General features: G+C 29.2%; 2 protein-coding genes across 3 annotated transcripts; both read right to left on the bottom strand.

Moving 5' to 3' along the window:
- Positions 1-1234: 1234 nt before the first annotated feature.
- Positions 1235-11321, bottom strand: LOC107167584 (uncharacterized). Its single transcript, XM_015516709.2, has 2 exons — positions 10058-11321; positions 1235-1929 (listed from the first exon to the last, which is right to left on the bottom strand). The coding sequence occupies exons 1-2, from the start codon at positions 10203-10205 to the stop codon at positions 1721-1723; spliced, it is 357 nt and encodes a 118-aa protein (XP_015372195.1). The 5' UTR covers positions 10206-11321; the 3' UTR covers positions 1235-1720.
- Positions 11322-11616: 295 nt separating this feature from the next.
- On the bottom strand, positions 11617-22045 carry LOC107167588 (uncharacterized). Of its 2 annotated transcripts, XM_015516716.2 has the most exons (6): positions 21239-22042; positions 15412-15501; positions 12920-13045; positions 12706-12824; positions 12397-12565; positions 11617-12310 (listed from the first exon to the last, which is right to left on the bottom strand). In XM_015516716.2, exons 1-6 carry the CDS (start codon positions 21434-21436, stop codon positions 11951-11953), a joined length of 1062 nt encoding a protein of 353 aa, XP_015372202.1. In that variant the 5' UTR covers positions 21437-22042; the 3' UTR covers positions 11617-11950. The 2 variants fall into 2 exon arrangements, with proteins under 2 accessions (XP_015372202.1, XP_015372203.1); XM_015516717.2 differs by lacking the exon at positions 15412-15501 and having other exon boundaries at positions 21239-22045.
- Positions 22046-22137: the final 92 nt, after the last annotated feature.

Here is a 22137-nt window from a genome sequence, read left to right as displayed (position 1 = left end):
TTCAGATTCTGAGTTGGATGAAGACAACTATAGACAAGTAATTGAAGTAACAAATACAATTTTACTTGCCACAATATACTTTTAATCAATATCATATATTTTAGTAATTAGATAAAATAATGAAAATGAAAAATCTATCATTTATTATGTCAGGTAATTCATATTTATAAAAATAATTGTTTTAATTAATACTATTTATCAAATCATTGACATTTAGTTTTATTAAATTTTCTTCATTTCAGAAGACTTACAACTTAATCAGAAATATAGAAATATAGGATCTCCTCAAGTGCCCATTACCTACACAATAACTCAAAAATGTGTGTTTATAATTTATATTACAAATATTATAAAAAGTTGTTGTGAGGAATAAATTGTTAGTACTTATATTGCTATTGATCCTTTGTATTTTAATAATTATGCTTACATTCTTTAATCTGTTCATAAAAGGTAGGTACTTGATTAATGATTTTTGAAAACCAGAAATAATAAAATTGAATATTAGTCTGGCTACAGTTAATATAAATTTTAACAATGAAGGAAATTATTTATATCTTCAACCTGATAGACACAACTATGAAGCTGTGAAGTTAGATATGGATATGCCATATCTACTTAAGGTAAGGGATGAGAATAAAATTACCAGCTATGTCTCTGCCATCAGGCAAATCTATAACAAAGAAACAATTAGGTTTAAGAAACTCCCCTCCTCCCATATAGAAGTCTTAATTAATTGTGGATTCTATTACTGCTTGATATACTACTCTGATTGGTAAATGCATGCCAAGTAAGTTGATATAAATTTTTATCTTCAAATTCTAAAAACAAATTTGATTAATTAATATGTGTTTAAACAGTGAATATAATATAATACACTGGTATAGAATGAGTGAAAATGTGAAATTACAGCCTAAATATAACAGTTTATTATACTTAATAACAAGTAATAGTTTATGACAACTTAACTTGGGTTACCCATCCGTTATTCAACACATACGATGCGCATTATTTAATTATTATTACATCCAAAAATTTACATTATCTACATAATTTTGGTTATTTCTTATATTTTTTTAGTTAAATATTATACATTTATAATGTTTAATATAAAAATAGTTAGGGTACCTATCTACTACTTAAATTCAATTTTTTTAGTAGAATATATTTCAAATTCAGAGTTGGATGAAGATGAGTAAAAAATACAATTTTACCTATATACCACAATATACTTTTAATCGATATGTATATTAAATTTTAGTAATTGGAGAAAATAATGAAAATGAACAATCTATAATTTATTCTGAGGTTAGTAATTCATAGTTGTAAAGATAATATTGTTTTATTTATTATTATTTATTTAGCCATTGGCATTTAGTTTTAATGAAATTTCTTTGTTTCAGAAGACTAACAACTTAAATAAAAGTTTAAAAGATTTTATTAAATTAAAAATAATTGCCTATAACAAAATTGCCCTATCGATTTGTACCCTTCTCAACATTACTCCGAAATCTCATTAAGCCGTTAAGTACTTAAGTCGGTTCAACGGAGATAAAAAAAAAGACATCAGCACATGTCATATTATAATAATATTGTTACAATATATATTATTATGCGCCATGCAAGTTTGACAATTCACACTAAATTATGCACTACCGATATATAATATTATCGATATTCTTTTCTTTTTTTTCGGTTCGGTTCGCGCCGTTTTCTTTTGGGTCTACGAAACAGGACCACTTCCATCGTTGTCGCCTTCGAAGTGGTTTTCGCCGATCGGAATCTGAAGCTCCTTGCAGGCCTTGAACACGGCCGCCACTTTTTCTGGGTCGGAGAATCGTCGCATGCCTATCGGCTGGACGTCGGGTCGGCGACGCTGTTGCGACAACGGACCCACCAACTGCATCTGGATCGACGGGTTTTGCTCTCCCACTGTTTAAAAAACGCATCATTTATTATTATGAAAATAAAAAAAAATCCTTTACTCTATATTTTTTGCAGACGCCCTTCAGCGTTTTTAGTGTTTTTTTTTTTCATCATATTACAATGGCAATAGCCAATAATAACCACCATGTATAGGTACCAAGTATATCGGTCAAGTACACCAGTCATGAAAATGCAGCTGAATATTAATAAAATTTAGCAGAATTAGCTTATTTAGGCATGCGTGTTAATATAGTTGCTGCATCCGAGTTGGGTCCTAAATTTAAAATTGCTACACTAGTTGGTCCTGAATTATTTATAATTATTTTAGCTATACAACATTAGTTCTTGAATATTTTGTGGTAAGTACTACACTATATTAACATTTTCCTTCCCATTTTAATAGACTTAGGACTGTCTATAATCTATTTAGACCACAGGTATATTTAAAAATGTTTTTTACAGTTTTTTTTTTTTATTTTGTTTCTTTTCCATTATAATATAAGTTATTAATATTTTATAAAAAATCAACTTCACAAAATCACTTTTGTGTTGGTAAAAATGTATACGACATTAATTTTACAAAATCAAATCGATTATTCTTGCAATTTTTTTATTATATATTTTAATATTTTTAAAAAAACTGTAAAAAACATTTTTAACCATACTTGTGGTCTAAATAGATATCATAGACAGTCTGTTAAAATGGGAATGGAAATGTTATTTGCATATTGAATTGCAAATAAGTTTATATTTTATCATTAAAAAAAATAAATATATATTATATAATATTATAAATAATTTTAAATACATTCTTAATATATATTTAAATAAATATTTTGAATGATCCAGTCAATATGATGTGAAATATAGGTGGGTAATAATAAATAATAATGCATCTATACTCACCGTATATTTTTAAATTTAAAAAAAAATAGGTAGTAAATAAAATGTTATTAAATATTTTGATAATAATAATAATTGAAGTTGAATATTTAGAGTTATGAGAGTTGAAGAAAAACTTTTATAAATTTCGATCTAAGATAATTTGAACATTAGCCGTAATTTTTATATATTTAGTCAAAATTTGAACTGTAAATGCTTATAAAAAAAGTTTGTGATTATATATTTATTTTATTTTTTAACTGCTATTGTAGAAATATGTTAGGAGCCTTGTATTAAATTTTAAAATCTTAGATATAAAAGGAAAATACTTTATGAATTTCTAGTTTAAAATAATTTGCGAATTTTCGTGATTTTTACGTATTTTGTCAAAATTCAAACTTTGAATGCTTTTTAAAAAAAAATAAAGCATATATATTTCTTTTATTTTTCAACTGCTATTGTAAAAATATGAAAAGAGCCATGTATTAAATTTTCAAATCTTAGATCTAAAAAGAAAAACTTTTATGAATTTCTATCTAAGATAAATTGAAAATTGCCGTAATTTTTACGTATTAAGTCAATATTTGAAATTCAAATGCTAATAAAAAAAAAATCTTGCCAATGTCTTTTTATAATTTTTTAATCACTATAAGAATAACTTATGAGGAACTTTGTATTAAATTTTCAAGTATTTTGATAGGGCAAAAAAAATTTTATCAACACTTCAAAAAAAAAATTTTCAGAAAAATTGAAAATTTCAGTTGTCTATAAATACCTCAAAAAAGTCTTTTCTTAGGGGTTTTTATTCCGGGATTCGATATAGAAATAAATTTCTAAAACGTCCTAGAGACGTCGACGCCTGTGACTTGTATAGAGCCTACATAAATTATTACTGTTATTACAGGTCGAGTTCTGTTACACAGAAACGATTTATAAATTAATGACACTGCGATTGATCATCGTAGGACGTAGATTAATATAATGTAAAACAAAATAATTTAAGCTATGTTTAAATGATTAAATGTATTTTATACATCTTGTTTATATATTGCTACGTATGGTCTGTTCAAGTTTTGGTCACGGTGACTAACTGCAGCTATCCATTGTATACCTACTCTTGCATACATAATAACACACAACACAATACGGACATATGGTACATATGCAGGCGTATGCAAGCGTTATAATATTGTGTCGGAAAAGTACGACTGACAAACGAACGCAATATTAATAAGGACAGCTGGGATCAGGGACGACTGCGTTTTGTGTTATTGTTTCCAACTTAAAATCCTAAATGTCAAATTTTGATTTAGGTACCGAAAAACGATCGAGATCACTGTTGAAAGAGTCACCGTCCCGTATATCCATCGAGTTCATTCAGTGTTGTGAAACGCATATTATATTATATACAATGTTATGTACCGAGATGAATTTTAAACGAATCGAACACTGTCAATATTTCTCATCGAATAGGTAGTAAAATAAACTGTGAGTATCTACCTACAAATTATAATATAGGTATACTCACGGCCACGAGAATAATTTGAAAATCTGTGGTAAGATAAAAATATATTATATAAAATAATATTTTATTTGTTTATATTATAATTTAAAATATATACGCATCGGTAGGTTAGTACAAGGGAATTATTTCCAGTGAATGCGTTTTCAATTTCACTAAAACTTCTAAAACAAAATAATAATTATCATATCCGTCGAAAACAAGTCTAGTACCTAATAAAGTAATAAACTTTGTTTAATTTTATATTATTTTTAAAAAATAGCAAGAACTAGTCTGATATTCGTTATATAATATGCCCTATATAGAACGCAATTATAATTAAAATATTAAACGAAAAATAAAAATTTTTTTATAGCATTTAACAATATTAAGTAAGTACCTCAATAAACATATTAATTTAATTATTTTATTGTTTATACCTATTTAGTATAAAATATAATATTACGCAGGTAGATAGGTACGTAAAATAACTTTCATGTGCTTATAAATAGGGATGAGAACTTATAGGAGCTAAAATAGACAAAATATGCATGCAAATATGCAAGGAAAAATTATGATATATGCATCAAAATTTGAAAATATGCAAAAAATATATTATAATATGCAATTCTTTCTATAAATAAAAAAACATGTTTACAATAAATTAATATAAATAATATTTCGTTAAATTTGATTCTATCAAAATATAAATAATTTTTAACTGTGTGATAAAAAATTAATACTAGGTATATAAATATGAGATAATAAATGATTGGTAGATGTATTGATTATATATTGATAGTCAGGTGATTTAATCTAAAAAAATAAAAATACAATTTTTAACCTAACCTAACCTGTAAATTTGTTACATTGAACCACCTAAGTTTTTTTAAATATTTTCGACATCCAATCTCCGACGATTATCCGAAAGAATATTTTTGTATCGCGAAAAACTTCTTTCCACATCAACTGATGAACTGAAGTTATACTTGAAGTAAATAAGGTCATTTCAGGTTAAGTTTTCTGGCAATTCGTCCATAGATGTGATTTATCCAATAAATGATACTAATCCTAAATTTACTTTTATATACTATAAGTATTATAAATGTTATTGGTTATTGACTACAAACTTATAAAATTCAATTAAATAATAAATAATTTTACTAAATATGCATTTTTATGCAAGAAAAACATGAATATGCAACTTTTAAGAAAACTATCAATATATGCAAAAATATGCAAAATTGAAATATCAAATTTCAATTCATTAGGTTATAGAACAGATTTTTAGCTCACCTAGTTATAAATAGGAGATATAGAAAAAAATATGCAAATCCTATAACTTCTCATCCCTAGACCCTAATACTATTATAACTAAACCAAGAAAATAGATTCTGAAATCACAAACCATAATACTATTTGATAAGATTTAAAATATTTATAAATATATTATAGGTACAAATTAAAATGCAATGAGCAGCGGCCTAAATCATTTGTTTAATAACACATATAGGTATTGAAATATTACATATTGTATTATTTTATTATATATTTTTCAGGTAATATAACTTAAAATTAAAACGGTTTTGTCCCCACTCTCCAAATAAGTTAAAAAGTCAACGAAATATTCAAGTTACCCAATCACCATAGGCGCCCGCAGGGGGGGCAAGCTGGGGCATTTGACCCTCTCCTGGCTTTTTCAAAATATTTTTTTAAATTGAATGTTTTAAGATAAATTGCTATATACTAAACAACAAATTTAAAGCATAAAATAAGTTGTAATGTAATAAAATATAATATATTGTATACGAGTATAATAAAAAAGGTTATTATTTTAAAACACCTAGTAAAATTATAATATTTATCCTCAAATCCTAACATTGCCTCCCCCTAGAAAAAATTTTGCGGGCGCCTATGCCAATCACACATAAATCAAAAATGGAATGTATGATTTTTTCATATTACAACTACATCAATTACGTTCTTGCCTTACAATACACTAATGTACACAATGCACCTATACCTATTATGACATAAGCACGTACGAAAAGTCATTAGTTATTATTATTTATCGTCATTGATCATAGTACCGACTCCGCATTTCCGGTTTGTAACTGAGAACTAAGATGAAAATAATAATAATATAATAAAATAGAAAAATGAAAAGCTTATAAACTATGATGAATAGTTGTTATACAATTATTGTAGGTACTCTTTCGATTTTAAAATAATAATTTTTTTTATTTTTCCTATAACCTATATATCTAATTAAACTCGAAATATTGTTGTTTTGAGTGATCTCACTGAGCTAGCTTTTATGCTGGAAAATCGTGTGTGTGACGTTGCTTATTGCACCAACTTTTTAATATATATATATTACTCGGTTCGAATTTTATAATTTATAGGACGAAATTCGGATATCATCTTACTATAATATATAGGTACTTATAATATTGATAATTCCATACCGATTGTATAGTATGACATAATCGATTAACATAAATATTATTTTATTATATAGGTGGTACTACATATCGTACAACAATAATTTTTAAAAAACGCTCGTGATCAAGTTGTGTGGAAAATTTGCATGCAAATCAACCTACCTGTGCAAGACCGTGCTAGCTGCAGCATCGATCGAGTCATCACAGATGTAACGGAATACGGTGAACACATTATTGGCGAGGATGAAAAAAAAAATACATAGGTACCTGCGGCTATACAATAATATGTTTATCGATAAACCGGAATCAATAATAATTAGTACACGGCCTTCAACTTTCAAGGGTTTTCGTCTTTGAATTTATCGTTCACGAGTCCAATCCTCGAGTTATAGAGGAGGTATTATATACATCGTAATAAATGGGTATATATTATTGTTATAACATTCTACTAAATTTATGCGTACGATTGTAATAATAATTATGCTTCGTTTTGATCCAATGCGTACCATACGCAGAGGTCGCAATCGTAGTCGCATTGTTACATTCATGAGCGCAAGACTTTAACGCAACCAGTGACTTTACGTAATATAATATTCTATAGCTATAATACGACAATACGTACCTATAATATATTGTACCTGTTAACAATAATATTATTATATTAAAGTACCTACCAAGTATAGAGCCGTATAGGTAATAATAGGTATAATATTGTATTATTATTCGAGTTCAAAGACATTGTATAATAATCATTATTTTTACATATATTATATTTCAACCAGACGAGCGAAGACGACGTCCGCCATATTATTATTATGTTAAAATAAACCACTGTGTGACCAACCACATCGATTAGATATAGGCAATGCCCATTGACCTGACCTATAGGCCACCAAGCGTTTCCGACCAATTTTTTATTTTAATATGATTAAATTTAATTGTTATAAACGCGTCTTATTAACCTAATAGTTAAATCGACCAATCAATTTTAATATATATTGTTTAATGTACAAGGCTGCACGTCGATTGTATACAAATATAATATAAATATGATATTATATTTATTAACATCTGTTAGACTGAAATAATGCGTGGGTGCCTATACTCTTCATTTAAATTTAATTATGATTGAACTTTGACAAACGATTATTAAAATGTTAATGCTGCGTAGCGGTTCATATAAATACGAGTCTATTTATCTGTATTATATTATATATGTCTGGAACCGAATTAACTTTTTACGCGACATTTGAAACAAAACTAAATCGCTGCCAGATTTTTATGCTATATTAATAGAAAAAATGAAACGGGAACGTCATATTTAATATTTTACGAGACGAAGTATAACAATAATAATTGAGGTTTGATTGAACGCCACATCTAATAATATAAATGTTTAAAAATCCGTAACTTGTTTCAAGGGTGTACAAAAGAAAACCGTTAAAATTTATGTTTTTTAGTTGAATATTATTTTGATTTATCGTTATTTTAACGGTAATAATAATAAATAACCATATATACATTAAATATATTACACGTCAAAAAACGTAATTCAACGACAAATATTTCATAAGCCACCGAATTTGTTTTGTTGTCGGACATCATTATTTGGGATTATATTTTATTGTATAGGTATAAAATGAATGTCATAAAATAGTATGAATAATATGGATATTTTTCATATTATTAATTAATTTAAATTTTAAACACTGCTGTAGTTTGAATTAGTTGTACCTATATGACTTTATTGTTATAGGAGCTATAGTATGCAAATCATTGTTATTATTTTATAAATGTTTTATCGGCACTATGAAATTAATTCGCAAAACAAAATCAAGAATGCAAAACCTCAGTGGCGTATTTTTTTTTTTTTTTTTTTTTGGGGGGGGGGGGTGTCCTCCATGTCTTGACACCCCCGACATTTAAAAAAAAGTCCTAATATATTGGACATTAGTGTTGTCACTTATCTTATAGTATACTATTTTTATCAAATGTAAAACTTCTTGTCAATTCCTAACATATTAATTTGTTAAAAAATTAATTCAATATCTTTTTACATTAGTAAATAATACTAAAAATTTTGTTTGTGAGGTTCAATAAATGTTGACACCCCCCGAGAAATCACCCAAAATACGCCACTGCAAAACCTAGTAGGTACATTACAATTTTTAGTATTAGAAAAATCAATTATCATATTGAAAAAATCTATCGAGAATATGTTTGTTTTTCCTTTTTCATAATTGTAATTTCATAATTTATTTAAGTATTGTTCTCTAACAGTAGTCATGACTCATGAAACTTTCAAGGTAACGATCAAAAGCAATTAAATTTTTTGTTATCATCGTGGAGTGCTTTTAATAATCATAATCTAATCTAAAAATATGTCACCATAATCTAAATTAGATTATTTTGTACATTTATAGTGGTTCAAGTCACAAGTACTTAAAACATTTTTTTTTTTCAAAATTCACTTATAAGAAAAATAGCTTGGCCAGTTAATAGTATAGTAATTACCATAATTAAGTAATGAGCAGAAATGCTAATTAATTATGATTAACTATCCTAATAAATCAATAGTCTAAAGAGAACGCTTCATCCACAGAAGTCTTTCTAACACATAATTTATAAAAATTTGAACGTACATACTACATAGCAGTTCTAATTTTGTGTTATTAGTTCAAATTTTAAGAGTGAATTTGACCTAATCCTTCCTTCTTTCCTTATCAACTTTATGGCAACCATTTGGTTGAAAAATACAAGCATCTTTCAATATCTCTCCGTACTCCGTTTAAAGCTGCTTCACAAGCATTCCTTATAATAGTTCTCTACTATTTTTCTACATCCATCTCTGCTCATCGTTCATTGATGATTTAGCCCGTTTACGATGTATTAAATTTTTTAGTGAGTCTTCAATTTAAAATTAAGATTTAAAAATGGTCATATAATTTACTTAAAAATTAAAGCATCTTAAAAAACTAACCAGAAACACAGATATGATGATATTTTTACATTCAAGTTCCAATTCATTTATTTTAACTCAATACTACAAAATCGAAGTCGCTGGACGAAATGTTGGTAAATTATGCGCTAGCAAACCGGACGCCACCACACACGCGGTCCTCTAAATTAGTGTTACTCAACCTCTTTACTGTATACTGTGGCGACTCCCTTTTTGAACTCTAATTTTTTAGCAGTCCCCCTTACACGTATATTTTTTGTGTGTTTAAATATTTAAATCATAGGCTTGGAAACACTGCTCTAAATAGTGAATAATTATAGATCGACATGCAAAATCGTAAGCACATACCTCTTGCGGGTAAATCCACGTGATGGACGCGATCCGGACGATCCGGTTGATCCATTTCGATGTTTTCGACGCTGCGACATAATATAAAGCGCTTACACGCCGCATACGCACACCGTATCTTCTCCCAGCACCAACTTATAATAGTCATCCAATATGAATCTTCAACTTCTCGACGACCACGACCAAAATTTTGAAAACGGGTTTTTAACAAACAAAGTCTGATCGTCGCCTAACGACGGCTGCACAAAAACATGACGTACACAATATCTACCGCAGCTCCGTGCATAAAAACAAAACCATGTATATATATATTTTAATATTATGGTATATTTCATTATTATTGCGTGTGAATACGACATAAGAAATAATATACACATAGGACGCAAATAGTGCCATTTTTCTAACAATATTTCTCTTCTACAATATATGTACCTACCTATATATAATATTATTTTTTTTTATCAGTTATTATGCGGTATTTTCGTTAATGCGCGTTTGGTCACGGTTGTTGATAGTCACGAGTGGATGTGGGGCAGAGAGCATCAAGCAGGTTGTTTCAAATATTGTTTATGATGATGGAGATTTGAATAGTCGCATACCTATGGTACGAAACAGTGGTCAAATGGACGCGCGATTGATCGTCAGAAACGGAGAGAGATCGGAAGAAGGAAAACGCGCATAAGGCTCGGCGCGATGATGTTTTGTATAAGGTTTTTTTTTCGCTTGCGGTCGCAAAAAGGGAAGGGAGAGAAATCGAACATGAACAGTTTTCACACTTTATCATCGGCGTATAAAATATGTAACGGAGAACGCTTTAACCCGAAAATAATAATTCAGTGCGTAGGAGGAAAATATAATAATATATAACAGTCATTACACTGTGTAAATCGTAGAGACGGACGAATTACGTATGATTAAAATATATGGATAGGCCCGGCTAGGAAATATCTAAGTCAGCGAGAACGCTTATATTGATGTGCATCAAATTTATTTAAATCGTAGAAAAAACAGTAAATTGTAATAAACCAACAGCGTTCAACATTTTTTTTCCTTCTTCATGGGTATACTGTTATATTTTTTTATCTAAATTATATTAAAATACTTTTTAGTGTAATATTTAGTGTTTACTTTATTTTAATACTTTCGAGATGGACTCAAGCATAATACTACTACCAAGACTAATAAATGGCACTCAGAATATTCTACAATATTTTCAGCACATTACTAGAAATGGCTAGAATTTTTGCAGAATAACTAACCCTTACAAATTAAGAAAATATTATTTCAGAGTTAAATGAGCAAAGCAAACAATTTTTGTTTGTTAATTTATTGTTTTGAAAAATGTTTATCGGATCAATACTTAATCTGAAAAAGTAGGTATAGATATTAAGAATACATATTTTATATAAAAACTGTTGTTGAAAAAAAAATAATACACTTCATAAATGAATATATATCTAACATTTATAATATATATTATATTTGTACTTTTATACATCCTAATATTAATATATTAATTCAAATTAAGAAGGAATTATTGATTAATGTACAAATCCTGCGTACAACAAAAATAATAAATTATAAACCATGAAAATAAAATATAAAATTATACAGAGTTAAATAATCATAAATTATGAAGCAAACACAGTGAAGGATAAAAATAATAATATGTAAATAAGAACAGTAAAATAAAATATTTAAATTTAAAAAATGTGACAGTCATTAGAATTTAACTACTAAGATTATGAAAAACATGATATATAAAAATTTAAGCACGCCAATTATAGCTGATACTTCTAAACAAATTAATGAAAACAATAAATAAAAATAAATTACTGAATACATAAGTCTTTCATATGTACAATATGTTATATTGTACACTTAATCTTAATTTTATACCCAACAAACTTTAATAGGTGACGAAGTATTTGAACTTCCAGTCGTATGGTAATTAAATGATTGATTGATAGGTGTGGCTGACACGGAACTCCATCTTCTTGAAACTTTATCGATTGGAAAATGTCCGGTTGGTGGCAATCCCAATTCGGGGTAAGTCGGAGAATTACTGTTATCATGTGAACTGATTGATGAGAAACCACTCTCATCTTCCATGACATTATTTTTTTGCTTAGTTTCTTTTTTGAAAAAGTCTGATCCCTTAATAGATGTTTCACTATGGTTTGAACTGCTACTAGAAACTTCCAAGCATTTTACACCGTTACAAACAGCCGGTAAAGAATCGCAACTACAAAGCTGAAGATAGGGAGACAATTAATAATAATTTTATGAACATGAGAAAAAAAAATACTGTTATATTCAAGTTACAAACTAATACTTACAGAAGAGTTGCTAATCTTTTCAAACAATGTACTATAGCATGGTGTTAAGTGTTGGACTAGATCTGGTTCTTTGGTATGAATTATAGACTGAACGGTGCGATACAATCTATAAGCTTCTAGTGAGAGCTTTTCTGTAAATTCTCCTTTGTTACTCTTCAGTGATGGTCTTCTAGACAAAGATAATAATAAATTAATATTATACAAATACAATTAGCAATATCAAAATTATGAATAAAATGCAAACATTTGCAAGATATTGTTATGAAGACATTTTGTCCTGTTGAAGAATTTCATATTTTTTTAGTTTACCTATTCTTGATGGGCAGATTAGGTTTGTCGTGGTTGGTGTTTAAAGATGTATGCGCTTTTTCCAAGAATTTAGACACTTGCTCCAACACTGCTTTATACATTTGATTACTAGCCTCAACCTGTAAACAAATTTTAAGTTATTTGTGTTTAAAAAAATGCATGCGATTAACATTGTGAAAAAAATTGTATATAAATATACGTGTACAACACGCACCTGCTTCAGTTGCCACTGAAGAGTGTCTACTTGGGATTTTGCCAATGTCAACTCGATGCAAGGCGCCTGGTCATTGGCATCTTTGTGCATCAGTTTCTCGTGTTTGGAACGCAAGTCGTCGTAGAGCTAGCAAGAATAAAACACCAAATGATAATTTATTATTAATTAACACAATAAGTACCTAGCAATAATATGGTTTTCGAGGGGCGATTATACAGCGGGACGACGAATTATTTACATATTATTTTGTTTTTGTTTAATGTAGAAAAAAAGACAAAATCATCGGGCAGTCATGGTTGATAAACCATGTGTGAATCCTGTACCGTCCCGAAACTGGGTTTACTACTTGTGCGCACAACATGTTAAACATATTACTCAATTTTCAAAACACAGAATACCCAAATTTTAGTTAATGCTTATAGTACGAAGGATAAATAACGAAATGGTCTAAGTACGATTAATCTTGATTCTTGACCTAATATAGAGCACGTGATCTATGATATAATAGACATGACTTTCTCTTCACAATATTATAAAATCAATGGTATTATTAATATTCGAAATAAAATAATATTATGATAATACGATTGTCACGTAAGAGCTGAATATTTTACTTAAGTGCGCAAAAAAAATGTACAAATTAATCAGTTAATTACTTACTGGCTTAGCTTTAATAGGTATTTATTTAACGCAACAAACAAGTGTTTGTTTCAAATAGCACAGATCAATATAAATGTAATGCTTTTAGACCAATAATTTCAGATAAGTTCAGACGAAATGCAAAACAAAAATACGGATTATGTAGATTGCCTTTGTGTAAAGAAATCGTTAGAATCAATTTGTATAGTAAAATGCCCATTTTTAGTACCAGAAACAGATAGATACGGGCCAGACAAAAACTAACCTAACCACCACCATTAATAAAAATGTTGAAACACTGTTGACATTGCAGCAAAACATATAAAAAAAAAAAATAACCACAAAGAATTTGACGGATAATGAATCAGAATAATAATATATGGTTTACCATGTACTGAGGCGTACTATTATGAAACAACAATAGCCAAACAACATTTAAAGGAATTATGCTCTGGCTGTATTATACGTGTAATTATATACACTCTATGCATGAACACGAAATTTGTGACAGACTGACATCATGAGTACAAAACCATGCAAGTCGGGCAATTGATCGAACGCTAGAGAGAAAGCATTTTTTTTTACTCTAACAAAAATAATTAAAATAATAGTAATAATCATCGCCACATCAAGACAGGTATATAGGTACTCTGAAGTATTATTTAAAATGGTTTTGTTTTATCATCAATTAATTTCCACGCTTTTGAATCAGAAATATTGATCAAATAGTACTCCGCAATATAACAATAACAACATCAAAAGTAGGCTATATTTTATAACAATTGACAAAGAGCCAATAATATTCAGTGAAAGTATATTTCTTTAGAAAAGTTATTTTTCACTAATGTGCCATTATTATAATAATATTATCTGATAATTATTAATTTTATAACAATCTCACTTTCAGCCAGATCAAACATAATACGATCTGATGCAACAGACCTTGCTAATATCGACTAGCAAGTACAACGCAGAAGTAAAAAAAGTTACACTTTATTGATAAATAATGGGAAATTTTTTGGTTATTTGTTCAATAGTGTTCTAGTTTTCAAAGAAAACCATACAGGTATAACTATATAGATTAAATTCGCTGGAGTGTAATTTTATGCAACAAACACACATATTTTTTGGTTTAATGTAATATTTAAAATTGTTGAAGGTTAAAAATCCAATTTTTACAATGGTCATATTGTACGTTCGAGGTTTTTTTTGTTTTGATTATAAATGATAAGAAAATATATTTACTACTATGTCGAATTCTGTGAAATTATACACGGCGACAAGCGTCGACAGACCTTCCCCGGCTTCCCTGCCATAATTCGGCTAGATTGCACAATTATTATAGTATAATATTACTATTACCTCTTTTCTTTCAGTTATTATTTTATTATATACTCAGGAGACAACGAAGAAATAAAAAACGTTACTGAATCAATACACGGGTATATTTATTTTTTGTTAGTATATCTGCATCACAATATAAATGAACAAATATGTTGTACAATTGGAAAGCTATCGATTTTACCGACGATTTAAAAAGAAAATAATCATATATAATCTAGATTTTTTTTGCATAATAAATTAATGAAAAAAAAATCTCTTGCGAGTGATTTTAAAATGATTTTGTGTGTGTGAATTTATGTAGAAAAAATAAACTCAACCTATTTATTTATAAATATCATTCAAGTTCCTATGATGACTGGATTTCTAATTTTTATATATCACACTATTGTGAATAAATAAATTGAATATTTTTCAGGTACCTATTAACATTAAATTACTTATATCTATTAGATAACTATGAGCAATAAAATATTTTTAAGAAACTATGCACAGAGTATGGAGATACTTACATTTTGCAAATGTTTGTATTCTTTTTTAATAAATTCGAATGATTCGCTGTTTTCATTTGGTTCAAACCTTTGAGAAAGTCTTCTATTTACCTAAAAACCATAATATTTCATATTTTACAAAGTTGTATTCAATAACCTTTGCATAATCATTTAAATAATAATAAAAAAAAAAAACAATTTATAATAAATACATAATACACAATATTATTTAATATTTACAATACACTAACAAAATATATTGAATAAAAGAGATATTATATAGGTACACACTTATGGCCCACAAAATATTATATTTTGTCAACAATGGAATTTTGATAGTAGCGCCAGAAATATGAATAGCATCGAGAATACTTGACAGTTTTTATGGAGAAAGTTATCTAAATTATTACAAAACAATTTCAATACCAGTAGTAATAATCTACAATGGTAAAGACGATTCTAGAATTAACATTTGTAAGTCTGATGTAACAATCACATTTCATCAACTATTAATTTGTATGTCATATATAAATATTTGAATTAATATGCTCTTACTGAAAAAAATTGTATAATATACATTATACGCCATACGGGTATTATATAGGAAATTAGCGTGGAAATGAATACAGGCAGGTCGCAGAATATATAGTATAATATTATACTGTTTATACAATTTAGACTAGAGGACGCGCCAGTAATTTCTGCGGGCCTTACACATTCATAAAACGCGTTAAAAATAATAATGAAAATAAAACCGAGATAATTTTATGGTCTAATTATTCATCGCATTAATTAAACGGGAACGAAAGTTTAGTTAATAATGTTTATGAAAATTAAAAAAAAGAAAGAAAAGAATTTACTAAAGTATTGGACAGTTTTAAATAAATATAAACTGTAAAATCATAATATAAAAACAGCATATTTTATCAAGTTTTAATATTCATAATAAATATTGGCTATATTATGACATAATCGTCATAATTATGCTTTTTTTTGTACATGGATATAACTGTTCACATGTGTGAACATTATTTGTTCAACGAGTATTATGTCCTTCTAACACTTCAAAACAACGGCATATTACCTGTAATCTAACCTCGAACACATCGTGATTCTGTCGTGATCATAATATCAATTATTGTACATATTTTGTATTTGTTGGTTATTATAGTTATTACATAACTCAATACATCACATTTGTATTACATTTACTTATTAAATAAAAAATACATTTTTGGCGTGCCTACAAATTCTAAGTCTAATACCTCAGCAAAAAAATATTGAATACCTAAGTTCTCGGTGACTCGTGAGAACGAGATAATCTTATAATGAAACAACGAAATAAACCCGACAATTTTATTATTATTCTAATATAATATGTGAGGAACTTATTCAAATATTTTTGAGTTATGACTCATCGTTGTTTTGTTTGAAGTACCTAGTGAGGTTAATAACAATTTGAAACCATTAAATAATTCAAATTGCATTTTAATACAACGGTATTTTTGGTCGAAAATTCCCACGGAATAAGAATAATATGATTGTTATAAGTTTATAACATCGTTCTAATATAGTTGTAGATATCCAGTAAGGAAGGCACAGAAACATTAGGCAGTGCTTCAGGATAAATAAATTTTAAAATTAAAAGGCAAAACTCACAAACTGCTGCTGTAGTACTGATACATTTTTATTGTGTTACCCAGAATTGTACCGCTTCTTTAACAGGCCTTTATACTCTAATTTTGGTAATTATATGTCCGGTTATTTCTAGGTTCTACGTTATTTATACATTAACTTAATTGTTACATCTTCAACATTAAAACGTTTTAATTCTTAACGATTATATTACTAGAGTACAGATAAATAAAAATATATTATTTTGTACAAACGTAACATCTGTATGAATTGTATGAAGTAGATAGGTAGTTACACATATATGTCATAAATTGATTTCAGTCTAAAAATTATAATAACCGAACTCAAATAAAGTAAAGCAGTTAAAAATAATCAGAAAATGCACTACTAATATGAACTATCTCAGATAAATCTCACTAAGAAAATGTAGGGGCATCAAATAAAAAAGTGGAAATTCGATCCAAAGTAGACTTACGACAAATTAAAAAAGTTTTCAGAAAGCTTATTCACTTCACTAGATCAATTGATAGGTTTGAAATAGAACACATCTATATTTCTATGCTACAACTTACAAGTGACAAGAAAAATCACCACTTCTTATTCTCTTAATATTTTATTTAATATTAGACGGGTCTTGTGTACTTAATCCATCTAAAATGTAATATTTGATCAAAAATAAATATAATATTACAATTAAGCCGGGATTTGTATGCGAAAATTTGCTCTCAAAAATTCAGAAATTAACAAAAGAAAATTCTTCATTGTGTGTTAAAAAACTATAATTAAAACATCAGTATACATCTGAGACCCACTGACGAGATACTTACTGTTAAATAAATAAAACCAATGTAAAATTAATAACAGAAAATGTAATGTTAATTTGGAACGAGAACCAGTACCAATATGAAGTTACAAAATGTAATTTTATACTTTCAAATTTACGATATTACGTAGCATAGATCTATATTTTAAAAATGTATTTTGTGAATCAGATAAATTTTTTTTAAAAAATGCAACTTTTATACAATTATATGGAAATATGACAGTATTTCATTAATAAATTACAGTAAATAATTTTTTTTTTAAATATAAAAACAGAAAACTTTTATAAGTATTGATCATATATTATGGTATATTTCCATTAGTAACAATATTTTATCAACAATTTTAAATATTTCGGTAATATTTAATTAAAATTAATTATTATATTTTCATTATTTAATGTATATACCTAATTACAAACATAATCAATTTAAGAAAAGTACTGAATGAATATAGGAATAGACAAATAGTACCTAAGGTAGGTCTGGGAAAATTTGTTTAAAAATAATAAGATACAAATTAGTAAATACTACACAGAACACACAAGACACAACTACCTATAATATTATAAATGATAGATACGAAATAATATAACTAATAAGTAGTAACTACCACCTACCACCAAATATTATATTTTTTTAATATATAATTGTACCTAAGTGTCCATATCGTTGTTATCTTTTTTGACACAATAACTGAATGTAAAATTGACCTTTAAACCGTTACACTCCATGTACTTTCTAATTCAAGATCTCATATAGCTCATATTATAAAATTATATTGTTATATTATGTGCTCAGTATTCACTATAAAACAGAACAAACATTAGTGTTCATAAAGTATGCATTTTTAAACGAGTGCTTTGCGTCAGTATGTTATAAATGATATCCGTACTTAATGCTTATTAGTAACGAACTACAATAGTGCGTAATACATTATAACAAACACCTATTTTTAACAGGAATAACACTACAAGCTAACAGTGTCATCTAAAACGACATAATTATACTATTAAAATTATTCGGGCGATACCCGTTAGCTTACATTCAACCTTTTTTGCGATTCGTTTGCGTACAAATGTACAACTCAACTGCGCACACGAATTTTTAATACCTGTGATTAACGACTCAAAACGTAGGACTCGTTTGCGTACATAAACTATGGCAAAAGTTTACAAAAACTCAAAAGAACTAACAAAAATAATGTTTAAGATTGTATTTCTCACTTTTACAGGCTTAGGATTGTCTGTATACAACAGGCGTGATTAAAAATATGTGTGTGTTTTATTTTTATTTTTATTATTTTAATTTAATTTGTTACATAAATGTCTGAAACATTTGCGACCAAAAACTTTTGAGATTACGTGTATCTTATTGAAATTTGCACTGTAAGTTACAAAATAAGTCTTTCGGGTCAACATTTGTATTAGCAGGGTTTCACATTTTCCTAAGTACACAAACGAGTTGTCAGTTATGTCACGTAAAAAATTGTGTACTGTTCGGCGTGCGCAAACGATTATCACCGAATTATTTAAGAAATCTCAAATCCATATTTTGTTATCTTTTTTAATAAAATAATCCTAAATCTATCATAAAACTAAAAATACTAAAAATAATTACCGGTTATTAACAATTACTGTGTAAATAACATAACCTTTACATTTACATACACCTTCATCATTTTGAAAATACAAGTAGACATATCAATAATTATGATTATGCATAAAAAAGATAGCGAATTAAACCGGTTTTATTTGATTCATGGTCACAGCAAATCAAGCCTTTTATGGTTCTTTGATCTAACATCTTCCACAATACTTAAATTTACAACCCCTTGCATCACTATCGGTAAAAGTAAATAAATATGGGTACGTCCAATTTTATAGAGAATTTTATACAAACGACAACGAGGCGTCACTTGACTATTTTAAAGGTTCATTTTCGATAATATTATAGGTATACCAAATATTTTAAAAAATGTGGTACCTATCAAGTAACCATATCAAGGTAAAATATTATATTTATCTCGTTTATGATTTATCCCTTTTTAAAGTTTTTACAAGACGTATTTCATCAATTCGTATTTTATACGGCTTAATACGAGATGTGGACGTTTTTCGTACGTCAAGAACTCAAGACTAGCCATTTTTTAATTTCTAGATTTACCTTGTATAAATAGACAAAAAGTAAAAATATCCAATACATTCATGATATAAATTTAACCTAGTTTGATATGATAGATTTTCATGGAAAATTGGAAAAGTATTAAAAAAAATAATAATTCAAAATTCATCTTACAATATATTGAATACAAATGTTGTATCCTAAAGCCTAAACGTTATTATAAAAATTAAGAAATAATGTCGTAAATATAATGACAATATTACAGTACATAAAATTGAACAAAACATTATGTAATACGTTGATAAAAATAGACTTAGGAGTTTCTAACTATTTGTCATTTTAGATTACAATTATTTATCATGGCGAGAATTGTTTGTACTTCACTGATATTAAAATGCCACACGGGCATTTAAGCGAAGATTAAACTATAAATTTAATATTTACAGGATAAATTAATTGTAAAATTATTTTTAGTAAATCATAATTAGATTATAACCAACAACACTTTATAACACAGGAATAGTTCAAGAATATTAAAATGTACAGCATACAGATATCGTAAGTAACACGAGTAAACCAACCTTCCCCTTCCACCCAAAAGGTAGGACCGCGAAAAAATTATTATAATAAATATGCCGGTAAACGGACACCAGCCGGAAATTGAATTTTTTTTATTAGCCGACTTCTCGCGAAAAAAAAATAATATCAACATAGTGCCAAACCAACCTATAACAACAACACACCTGACCATGTTTCCAACAAGCTCATCATCATCAACATCTATCCACGTGAATAATTAATTTTTTTTTCGCTCGAATCGACGCAACAAACGGAACACCTCCACCCACAATAATAACGATAAGTTTTTACTGAGCTCCAATTAACACCATATCCCCTAGCAACCGGTCAATGGCACGGTACAGGTAAACATTGCACCGTGCCTCGGGTAAAACCCAACTTGCCTATCCGTCACGTACGACGAAGTGGTTAATAATATTATTATTACCGAGTAACTAGTATTTACCCATTAACCGGTCGGAGGTGGCAGCGGCCAGAAATCAATCAATATCGTGGAAGGATACGCCTCGACGTAACAACTAACAATAATTATAACACACGGCGGTGATACATCGGCGATATGTTCGATGCAAACGGAAAATATAGTGAACAAATATGAGAAAAAGACGAGGGTAATAACAAAACCTCGATCGGAATGAACCCGGAATAAGGGAGAACCCGTTTTCGTTTCTCATGATTACAATCATTACCTTCCGCTGCGATCCGACGGTGTTGTACCGGTCGTTTCCGGTCAAGTCCAGATCGGCAAAGTTCAGCGACTTGGTCGTTTCCAGCGCCATGGACTTGGCGAACGAGCTCTTGAAGTACTGGTGGTGGACTTGGTGCTGGTCGCGGTCGCCGTCGGACAGACCATCAAACGAACCGGACAGATAATGATTTCTTTCCATTTCCGGCGAGTGGCGTCGTGCTTCTTCCGGGACGGGAACCACCGTCGTCTTCGTCGTTTCACGGGCAATAAACAAACGCGAGACGTTCGCAGCAGTGCATATAAACGCACACACACAAACACACGCGCGCGCACCTAAGTCGTCGACCTTTTACGATTTATTATTACACCTCGCGCCGGTATTGTAGCTACCACCACCTACCTATATGATGGGTTGTTATTTTTTTTTTTTTTGAAACTAGGCCAAAGCCAAACGGTCCAGCGAAAAGACGTGTCCGGTGGCCGTGTCCCGCTGGAATGCGAAGTAAATATAGATCTCCGGGTCTCGAACGGCCGGCGTAGACTTCCGCAAAAATCCGCGGACGAAAATAAAAACGGAAAAAAATTCAAAATGTCACATGGGCCCCTACTGCGCGCGCGCGCGGATTACAAATCACAAAACGGTCGCGACTCGCCGCCGTCCACAATTAATAATCGCACGGGCCACGGACGCGCGACAACCAACGCACAAACCACGGCAACGACGGCCGACGGAAAACGACGACGCTGAACGACGGACGGCTGACTATAGCGCCGCCGAGTACCGACGAAATCGTAGAACAGCCGTCGCCGGACGCGCCACGCTTGCGGCGTGCGGCGTGCGGCGTGCGTCGCATTCGGCGGTTGCGCCGTAGGCGGTTCGGTGGCGGAGAGCGGAACGGT

This window comes from Diuraphis noxia, unplaced genomic scaffold, assembly GCF_037042655.1.
Source record: "Diuraphis noxia isolate RWA-SAM2 unplaced genomic scaffold, SU_Dnox_SAM2 contig0003, whole genome shotgun sequence".
NCBI classification, from domain to species: domain Eukaryota; kingdom Metazoa; phylum Arthropoda; class Insecta; order Hemiptera; family Aphididae; genus Diuraphis; species Diuraphis noxia.
The sequence above is the reverse complement of the archived record's forward strand: the minus strand, read 5'-3'. Positions and strand labels throughout refer to the sequence as shown.